The following is a 10205-nucleotide window of genomic DNA, read 5'->3' as shown; positions in this document are numbered from 1 at the left end:
GCAATATTTCTAAGGTGAAAGAAGGCTTAACTCAAAAGGAGATCCCCATGATTTCAAATTGCAAGATTTTTCTTGTGTCTAATGTACAAGAGAAAGAGAATGTATTGATAACAGTAACACGACAGAAAAGCATTAATATACATCGATTTGTTTGTTGCCATGTCCTGCACATACAAATAACTCATACACAATAATCAAAATTGTCATTGTGTTCTGTTAGAGCTCTGCGTCCTAACACTAAATTGCTTATATGTCACCTGGAGGAGTGATATTAACCTGTAATGCGGTCCGAACCTGTCCGGAACTACTTTATGAACGTGAACTCAATAACAATTGAGGGCGTCTGTCAACCAATCAGAATGAAGTATTCAATAGCGCTATAAAATAAGACGTTTCGGCATTTAAATGTTATTTTCCCCCTTTTAAATATGAAAGAACATTTTATGTCATTCTTCTAACGTCAAATCGAAATAAAAAAAGGATTTTTGCCCAACTTATGCTGTTTGGAAAGGACTGAATGAGCGCCCCTACAGGCGGTGTGTGGTATCGGTAGTCATTTAAAGTGGGATTCAAACGAGGAAATCAAGTTCCTGTTCCTGCAACATACACTACGGATCTGATTGAGCCAGCACAGGTAGGCTTTCTCCAGTGTATTTTATTTATTCCTCCTATTATAACCTTCTATCACAGGCTTTAATAGAAGGGTATTGCTTTTGGAGTGTTAGTCGATGTTCTTTGCCAGTTCAGGAGATTCCACGTGTGTCACACACTCGTCCATATTGTTATTAATAGTGTTAACATTAATAAAAACGGATGTCTGTCACTGTCGATCCAACAGGTGCTTTAATTTAGCCTCAGGTGAGACCATGGTGGTTTTATCTAAGGAATATGGCTACGTGCTGCTGACCGGAACAGCCTCCATTCTTCAGGTGTCCTATCTGGCTTATGCTGTGGTGAAAGCGCGCATTAAATACAATGTGCAGGTGAGATAAAACTTTATTTCCCCTACAAACATCCTCACACAATAACAACAGTCTACTTTTAAATAGTTATATTAGTGCGTTGTCCCAAATGGCCCTCTAGGCGTTTGCGCGTGCCCGCGAGGCCGTGTCCGATTTCTCATTGGAATGGGAGAACACAGGGCGCGCGCTTCTCACTCAGAAACGGGTGTAGGCATTTATACATGCAACTCCAGTTCACACAGGCACAAGATCTCCGATGATCACCAAGATAATAGTGTGTGACATCCATCAATCTCCTATGATCACTCACAAACTATAGAACCAGGTGGCATCCATCAATCACAGATGTTCACCAGTGGTGGACAGTAACAAAGTAAATGTTATTCTTTTTTCCAAATATCTGTGCTTTACTGAAATATTTCCATTTCAGGGAAACTTTGAATTGAACTTCTACATTTCAAAGACAATATCTTACTTTTTACTTGATACATTTTGCAAAATCAGTCGTTTCCTTTTTATTTCTAAGTGGATAGAGTAGAGAGCGCGCTTAGTTTTAAACTTTCGATTACCGCTTGGTGGTTATCTTCTTATCACAACATTAGGGATGTAACGGTACACGTAGTCGTACCGGAATTTTTCGGTACAGGAATTTCGGTTCGGTACATACGTGTACCGAATGCAATCCTTTTTACGTGCGGAACAGAGGTATAATTCCGGGTTTCCTCAGGAACGTATTAAGTGGCGGACGTTTTCAGGCTCCCATTTTGAGTGCATTTTAAAATTGGTTATACACATAACAGGGGTGTAAAAAAAAAAAAAAATTATTGTTAGCGCAGTAAAGAATAAAAATTGTTTTGCACGCATGTGAAAACACTAAAGAATCCATAGTGCTAGCATTAGCCGCTAACCACTTCCTGGTTAATTGTGCCCAAAATGAAATGATTTCTTGGAGAGGTGTAGGACAGATCTACGATTTAAGGAAACGCAGCACACATTATAGCATGTTTATCCTTCAGTTTAAAAAAGGAGGTAGACAAAGCAGGTGTAGAGACAAACAGGACAGAGCCTGGATTCCAGAGATGTTTTGGCTACATAGATTCTGTGTCTACATTCTGTACTATATAAGGAAACGGGATCAACACTATAAAGCGGTTCATCAGACAGGAACTCGTGTGCAGTGCTGTTCGCTTTGACAGCTTTTTTTTTTTTTTTTATAAATAAAATCATTTTAAAATGCATTTTGTATTTAATAAGGTTCTCTTTGTGTGAGATTACAATTAGCTTGATGATCTGAATCATTTAAGTGCGACAAATATTTAAAAAAAATTTGAATACTTCTTCACAGCACTGTATACTGCTGAAGCCATGTACTCATATTGCATAGGCATTTATAGAAATGATGGAGAGATTGAAGGATTGAAGGATTATGTGGTGACTGAGTGAGATCATGTTTTTTATTAATAACTGCAAATATGAATTAAATATACTGCTATTTTATATGCAGAAATATTTTGGAACTGTTTTTTTTTTTAAATTTTATTTTTTTTTTTTTTTTTTTCTTTGTTATATACATTGCCCACCCCTTTTAAAGAAAAATCACTACCTGGATGTAACTATACAGTATCTCACAAAAGTGTGTACATTCTTCATATTTCAGCAGCTATTTTATTATATCTTTTTAAGGGACAATACAATAGAAATAAAACTTGGATATATTTTAGATTAGACAATATGCAGCTTGTATAGCAGTACAGATTTACTGTCTTCTGAAAATAACATACAGCCATTATTGTCTAAATAGATGGCAACGAAAGTGAGTACAACCTAAGTGATGACCGCTGTATGTCATGTAACCATGCAAAGCCACATGTCCTCTTCATCATGCTCATGTTTTTGTTTGCTTCACAGACCATACAAATTTGTGTATCTTGTATTAGAGCAGTTAAAATGTGGTGCTTTGGGTACAATTCTCTCATACTGACCACTGGATGTTCAACATGCACCTCATGGTAAAGACTCTCTTAACTTTTGAGAATTAGAATTGTTGCTCTCCACAAAGATGCTGAGGTGATAAGAAGATCAGGAACACCCTGAAACTGAGTTACAGTACAGTTGTCAGGGTCATACTGAGGTTTTCTAAGACGGGTTTCACTCGGAATCTCGCAAGTGTCCATCAAAGAATGAGTCCTTGTGCTGTGCGTCAGGTGCAGAATCTGACTTCACAAAACAGACACGAGTGCTGCAGCATTGCTTTAGAGGTAGCGGAAGGTCCACTTGTCGGTGCTCAGACCGTACACAGCAACAAGTCGGTTTGCATGGCCGTCATCCCAGAAGGAAGCTTTCTCTGAAACTGGCTCACAAGAAAGCAAACAGTTTGCTGAAAACGACCTGTACAAGAGCATGAATTACTGGAACCATGTCCTGTGTGCTGATGAGATTAGGATAAACCTGTTTGGCTCAGATGGTGTTCAGCATGTTTGGTGACGCCCTGGTGAGGAGAACCAAGAAAATTGTGTTTTGCCTGCATTCAAGCATGGTGGTGGTAGCATCATGGTCTGGGGCTGCATGAGTGCTGCTGGTACTGGGGAGCTGTGGATTATTGAGGGAAACATGGATTCCAAAATGCACTGTGACCTTCTGAAGCAGAACATCTGAAGAAACCGGGCCGAACCACAGTTTTCCAAAATAACAAACATGCCGCAATGATGAAAACTGCCTTGCTGAGGAAGGTGAAGGCTATGGAGTGGCCAAGTATGTCTCCAGACATGAACCCTATTGAGCACCTGTGAGGGATCCTCAAGTGGAAGGTGGAGAAGCACCATGTGTCTAACATCCAGCAGCTCTGTGATGTCATTATGGAGGAGTGGAAGAGGATCCGAGCAACAACCTGTGCAGCTCTGGTGAATTCCATGCCCAGAAGATTAAGACAGTGCTGGATGGTGCTCAAACACTTTGCACACCGTTTTGACATGTTCACTTGGGGTGTACTCACATTTGTTGCCAGTTATTTTGACAATAATGGCTCTATGTTGTTTTCAGAGGACAGTAAATCTGAACAGCTATACAAGCTGCACATTGACTAATTCTAAAGTACAGTCAAACCCACTTATCTCGACCTCGGGTAACTCGCCAACCCTATTAAGTCAACATTTTTGAAGTGGAACCGCCAAATTCTCGCTTTGTCTTAGCATTTTTTAATTTGTCTTTTTTATTTTATTTTATTATTATTTTTTTTTTCCCTTATGTTGCCAAACCCTAATATCTCGAGCACAAGGGGGGGAAATTTGCCACTTAAAGTTGTTTATGTCAGGAATCCCCCTGCCACGCCCTGTTCAGCGGCGGCATTCCCCGAAGCACCCTGCTTCTTCTCCCGTGCGCCCGTCGCAGTCATGCTGATCACACACACCTGACTCTCATTCACTCATTCCATCTCCTATTTAAGCCCCTCACCTCCACACACTTGCGGGCCGTTATTGTTTGTGCATGATCGTATGTGTTGGTTCATGGCGGTCTGTGTAAGCGCGTATACGTATCCCACTACCTACCCTTCTTCTCGGACTCCGCATTCTCTCAACGGCACCCCGGATTACCCCGATCCTGCTGTTTTCCATGTTCACGCCCTCTGCACCACGTTTATCCGTTGCTGCCCAGCGCTGCGCTTTCCATAGCGCGGATCCGTGGATTCTCTACACGAATTGTCTCTGCTTTCACAGAACTTCGTGGACCACACTCCCGGAGCGCACCACTGGATATTACTGCTTCACTACAAGTATTGGTGGATTATCTCCTGAGTATTCTCAATAAACTTTGTTTGCGTTTACTTCTGCTTCCGCCTCCTTATCCGCATTACAGGTGATCTCAATCCGCATGACCAATCAAACAAATCGCGGCAAAGCTGTTTAAAAAACCTTCAAAAACACGTGCATGCACATTCTCATTTAATAACGCACATCATGTACATAAAGACATTTCAAGCACGTTAATATATTGCCGCCATATTGGTTTTCGTTTATCTCGATCATCGGTTATTTAGACGCTTTTTGGGGTCCCCTAAGCCGGCGACAAAACCGGGTTCCACTGTATATCCAAATTGAATTGTATTGTCCCTTGAGTAGATACTAAAATGGTTGCTGAAATGTGAGGGGTGTACTTACTTTTGTGAAATATAGTATAAATAGGTGACAGGCTTTCACACCATGTCAGATGATGAATCCCATGTTTGTGGAAAAGACATCAAGCAAAGACAACGATTAAAGAGAGACCTGAAACTACTGATATTGGTTACAAACGACAGTAACAAATCAAAATTCAATCACATCACTAAGACACAAAGTTATTAAACCGTAGAGAAAAAATCATTCCGCTTCTTTTCCCTGGTCTCCAGTATCCCAAGATGTACAGCGATGACCCAGAGAATGGCCAGATCTTCAACTGCATCCAGAGAGCTCACCAGAATACGTATGTGCTTCAACCTCCTATGTTATAAAAGGAACAGTAGATTCCCACTCCAGCTCAGTTTAAGTGTATGTTTTTTTTTCCTCCTTTGTTCTCTGCAGTGTTGAAGTCATGCCCTCTTTCCTGTTCCTCTTGGCGGCTGGAGGCATCTACCACCCAGTGAGTATGCTCAATATAAATATAAGTTTATAAGTTTCTTTGTAATGTATTCTCTGTGTGTTAGCGCCTGGCCAGTGTTCTGGGAGTAATCTGGATTGCCGGTAGAGCAGTGTATGCACGCGGATACTCCTCTGGTGGTCAGTAACATTTTTTTTCTCATCATTGTTGTACAATCAAATCGAAAAACCGTTTAATGGTAATTTATCACAAGGTATTTAGCGCGTGACATCAATGCCGCCTTATAGCAAGTATTTGAATCCTGGATCTCGCCACTTTCCGTATTAGAAATTGGATGAAAGCAGATCGGCTGATATTTCAAATGTCACAGGGAAAAAAAAAACGTTAGGGTGGCACGATGCCGTTTCCACCCCAATAGTTATTTTTCCCTGCATTATCCCAGAATTCCTCTTTAAACCACAACTATTTGCCAACAAGTCATTTATTCAACAATTAATTGATGTAAATAAATGGCACAATTATTTTCATGAGTTCTATAATGATGTTTCTTGGTGTGGAAAGGAAGTTAGTTTCTGTTATGACTATGAACGATGGCATATTAAAGAGCTTCTTACAAAGTCCTGACGCTGGACTTGCAGGTGGACCTGCTATCTGTAATGGACAGACAGAAGAATAGAGGATAGAGAGATAATGTCCATTGTTAAAAGTGCTATACAGATAAAAATGAATTGAATAGATAGAACGAAGTTTGTCGTTGCACAATACAGGTACACAGCAACAAAATGCAGTTTTAGCATCTCCCACAAACGTCTTTCACGTTGTCATTATGGGGTATTGTTGTAGAATTTGGATTTTGAGTGAATTTTGGAATAAAGATGCAACATAAAATCTGGAAAAAAAAAGTGAAACGCTGTGAATACTTTCTGGATGCACTGTGTATATTTATATACAAAATATATATTATATATATATATATATATATTTTTTTTTTTTCTTTTTCTCGAACAGAGCCTAAGAAAAGGAAGCGTGGTGGTTTTGGGTTCTTGGGTCTCCTGGGTCTGTTCTTGTGTACTGTGGACTCTGCCAGAACCATGGTGGGGTGTGGCTGGCAACCCGAGTGGCCCAGACACATGTTCAAAACCTTCTGAATAAAACACACACACACGCACTGTTAGTGTGGGTTTTTCTTTTAATGTGTAACCGATTTTGTAAGTAGAATAAAGTAATTAAAGTTATACATCATAACTTGGGTTTGGCATCATCTGAGGTTCATCAGTGCAAATGTTACTCAATCAACTGCAAGTCTCTATAAAATATGACAGGAGGAAATGTTTGTGCCAAAAATTACATTTGGCTTTGAGACAAATCACATTTCTCAAGGTCATCTTTGCAGGCTGGATCAGGTCTGTGTCTCGGTCTCTGCCTCAGGTAAAAAGCCCCATTGCCTCAGCAGCTCCCCCCGCTGGTCTGGAGATGTAATGAAATACTCTTTTTGTTGAGGGAGTAGCGCTCCTCTACAGGTATGATGTCTCTGTAGGTCCATTCCTTCCAGCGCAGGTTAAACCTCTCCAGAAGCTCTATCCTGGCCTCTCGGGAGCTGACGCAGTTAGGGGGAGGTACCTGCTGTAGTGCCTCACCCACTTCTACACCCTTCAGCACCAGCAAAGCCCGGATGGCGAACCAGCCTCCCAGCCGAGGATGGATGCAGACGCCAAACATCTTCTACATGAAGACAAATATTAAGAAGCTGAGTTTACTGAGAACAAAAAACAATGTTTTCCCCCCTAATCCCACATTTAATACTAACATATGATTAATGTATTAGGCAGCAAAGTTTTCAAAGCTCAGCTGGCAAATATAAACTATATTGCCAAAAGTTTGCAGACACCTGGTATTTTGAGCATTGCATTGCACTCCACATTTAGTTCCACTAGATTCCTACATTCCAATTCATCCCAAAGGTGTTTATTAGGGTTGAGATCAGAGCTTGATAACAGGCCTGGTCATGATCTTCCACTCACCCATGTAAACCAGATCTGCTGGAACAGATTTGGGTTTCCAAGTTCGGGTGAATGCAAAGTTTTATTATACCACATCTAAAGACGTCCTGTACAATTGTGTGCTTCGTGTTTTGTGGTAACATTCTGGGAGAAGATCCACAGATGAAGGAAAGGTCAGGTGTCCCAATACTTTTGTCCTTATAGCGTATGACCCGTCCAATATGGTGTGTATGCAAAGTGCTAATAATTGACATTATTACAGCCTTAATGCAGCAGTGGATGTTTATTATTATGATAGGGCTTGAACTGGATTTTTTTTTTTATTTCCCATAGCAAATATTTTAGATCTCGACATAAAAAAAATTGTGCACAAAAATAGCAATTTCAACAAACTTTCCTGACTTGTATTATAAATTCTTCTTAGTACTTCTACTACATTATTCAGTATTTGACAGACGTATGTGGACACCTGAGCATTGCCACACCATGTGCACTGTTGCTGTTTCCTTTGGCTGTTTTCCACTGTTATGTCTTTACACGATGTTGAAGCATGTCTAGAAGGATTTGTAAAGCTACAAGAGCATTAGTGAAATGAGGTTCAGTCAGTGCTTGAGTTCATCCCAGAGATGTTCAATGAGGTTGAGTTCAGGATTCAGTACGGGACATTTGAGTTCTTCTACAAATCTAACACCGTTAACAGCACACAAAGCTGTTCTATTCAATTGGGTGTGTTAAACTTTGTGGAATAAATTGGGGGTGTGACCATCAGGTGTCCACTTATCTTTGGTTTATTGGAAATGTGACTCAAAGTACAGACATATATAACACTATATTTATCTTATAGACAATACAAATTAATTATGATAATAATATACAGAGTATATTTGACAGATCAGTAATGTACATAAAGTGTGAGATTGCATGGTAGATCAAAAACAATATATAACATATCCATTTGTTATAAGTGATCAGAGACTGTTATAATGCAGTACTGGTAGACATGAAGCAGGGCATGTAATTAAGGTCAGTTATAATGTGCGACAAAATGGGATAGAATGCAGTTCCATACCTTGTTCCCCCATGGTGGATCCTGAACGTCTGATGGCCGGTAGTAATATGCTGCTCCTGCTACATGAGCTGCACTCTGAGCCAGAAACTTTGGCTTTCTGCTGGGGAGCATCTCATAGTCAAAACTGATCTCTACATTCTGGTCATGAAGACACTGAGATCACAAAAGAATGCATTAGAGCGAGATTGTGGATAAAAGAAATACGCTGCAGAGTTTTATATGATCCATTCAAAGTTCTAGAAAATGTCAAAATAACCTCAGAGACACAGGAATTGATGCTCTGGGCTACACATTGGTCTATGGGATCTCGGACACCTTGGCAGCAGTTCTTCTGAAGGAAAGGCAAGAAGACTTTCTCAAACATAGATGGCGTGCTCAAGACCACCAGTGCCAGAGTGTCTGCTGAGTACTGAAGCTGATGCGCCTGAGAGACGACTGCATTGTACCACCCGATCTGTGTGGAGGAGAAAGATCATGTCAGATGTGTGTCACGTGTAATAGTAAAGAATAATGAATTTCCATCAGCATATATGCGTGTGGTGTACATAATAATAAACAATAATACAGATTTCAATGCATCATTCATTCCATATGATACACACTTTTGAGTTTATTAGTAGTTTTAACTTTTCCATTTGTGCAGGAAGCTGCACTCCTCGGCAACAAATTAATATCAAACAATATACAACTTTCATTTAAATGTAATATTTATTATTAGTGAGTAAAAATGTACCTTTAAAGGATAAACTTCAAAACCTAATACATTTAAAGCCTCCCGAAAAGGCTGCACAAGAACATCCACACCTGTGTCCCCAGAAGTCGCCATATTTGAAGGCGCGCCAGGAATTATGGGCAATTGAGTTATTTAGCAATATTTTAAAAGCACAATTGTTGTTTTTAATTAAAGACAAATGCTAGGTTTTTTTTAGTTTTTTTATTTAACACTTATAAGAGCGATTTTCATCGAGCTCCAGACTTTCTATATAGCCAAAGAAAGCAATTCGAAACAATAGTGGACATGAATTTTTTTACTTTCTGTTTTCTGTTTCCTTTCACTTCATTTCCCAGAATTCTTGACGGCCAGGTCTCTTTAAACGAGAGCAATTCGATTCTGTTCTGTAAAATCAAATGTAAAAAAAAATATGTTATTGAAACGTTGTTTGTATATGGCTAAATGCTTAATAAAAAAGGGCAAAAAAAATCCGTATAACAGGAATCGGGATTGCAAAGAGCACATGAAATCACGTGACGTCTAAGATTGTAAATATACCAGTAATTTAAACGTCACTAAATGTGGCGTTAAACACACATCGGAAAGAGATAAATAACATTAAACATTTTTATTTATGTATTAAAAATTAATTGGATTTTTTTTGTTTAATTTGTACAATATATTTAAATAAGAAAAATAATGTTTTTTCTTTTTATTCCCATTGATTTTAGAGCACATTCAGCTATCAAGGTAAACGAATTGCTCTAAAATGTGTTATAATAATAATAATAATAATAATAATAATAATAATAATAATAGCGAATGAATAAATTCCATGCAAACGATTATTTTTAACTAAACTTTTATTATGTATTTAGAGAAAAAAAAGC

At 39.1% G+C, this 10205-nt stretch overlaps 2 protein-coding genes across 2 annotated transcripts; one reads left to right on the top strand and one right to left on the bottom strand.

Annotated features, from left to right (window-relative positions):
• Nucleotides 1-481: 481 nt before the first annotated feature.
• On the top strand, nucleotides 482-6779 carry mgst3a (microsomal glutathione S-transferase 3a). The gene is made up of 6 exons (XM_046836966.1): nucleotides 482-634; nucleotides 839-983; nucleotides 5347-5420; nucleotides 5519-5576; nucleotides 5641-5713; nucleotides 6543-6779. The coding sequence occupies exons 2-6, from the start codon at nucleotides 867-869 to the stop codon at nucleotides 6680-6682; spliced, it is 462 nt and encodes a 153-aa protein (XP_046692922.1). The 5' UTR covers nucleotides 482-634; nucleotides 839-866; the 3' UTR covers nucleotides 6683-6779.
• Nucleotides 6704-9483, bottom strand: mmachc (metabolism of cobalamin associated C). Its single transcript, XM_046836964.1, has 4 exons — nucleotides 9337-9483; nucleotides 8860-9057; nucleotides 8604-8756; nucleotides 6704-7256 (listed from the first exon to the last, which is right to left on the bottom strand). The coding sequence occupies exons 1-4, from the start codon at nucleotides 9427-9429 to the stop codon at nucleotides 6981-6983; spliced, it is 720 nt and encodes a 239-aa protein (XP_046692920.1). The 5' UTR covers nucleotides 9430-9483; the 3' UTR covers nucleotides 6704-6980.
• Nucleotides 9484-10205: the final 722 nt, after the last annotated feature.

The sequence above is a fragment of the Silurus meridionalis genome, chromosome 23, assembly GCF_014805685.1.
Source record: "Silurus meridionalis isolate SWU-2019-XX chromosome 23, ASM1480568v1, whole genome shotgun sequence".
NCBI classification, from domain to species: domain Eukaryota; kingdom Metazoa; phylum Chordata; class Actinopteri; order Siluriformes; family Siluridae; genus Silurus; species Silurus meridionalis.
Note: the sequence above shows the minus strand (reverse complement) of the source record. Positions and strands in the feature narration are given on the sequence as shown.

Coding starts and splice junctions, on each gene's coding strand:
- mgst3a (XM_046836966.1), top strand. CDS start 867: ATGGTGGTTTTATCTAAGGAATATGGCTACGTGCTGCTGACCGGAACA. Junction 984..5,346: donor GCATTAAATACAATGTGCAG/GTGAGATAAAAC, acceptor CCTGGTCTCCAG/TATCCCAAGATGTACAGCGA. Junction 5,421..5,518: donor CAGAGAGCTCACCAGAATAC/GTATGTGCTTCA, acceptor TGTTCTCTGCAG/TGTTGAAGTCATGCCCTCTT.
- mmachc (XM_046836964.1), bottom strand. CDS start 9,429: ATGGCGACTTCTGGGGACACAGGTGTGGATGTTCTTGTGCAGCCTTTT. Junction 9,058..9,336: donor TTGAAGTTTATCCTTTAAAG/GTACATTTTTAC, acceptor TCCTCCACACAG/ATCGGGTGGTACAATGCAGT. Junction 8,757..8,859: donor TCAATTCCTGTGTCTCTGAG/GTTATTTTGACA, acceptor TTGTGATCTCAG/TGTCTTCATGACCAGAATGT.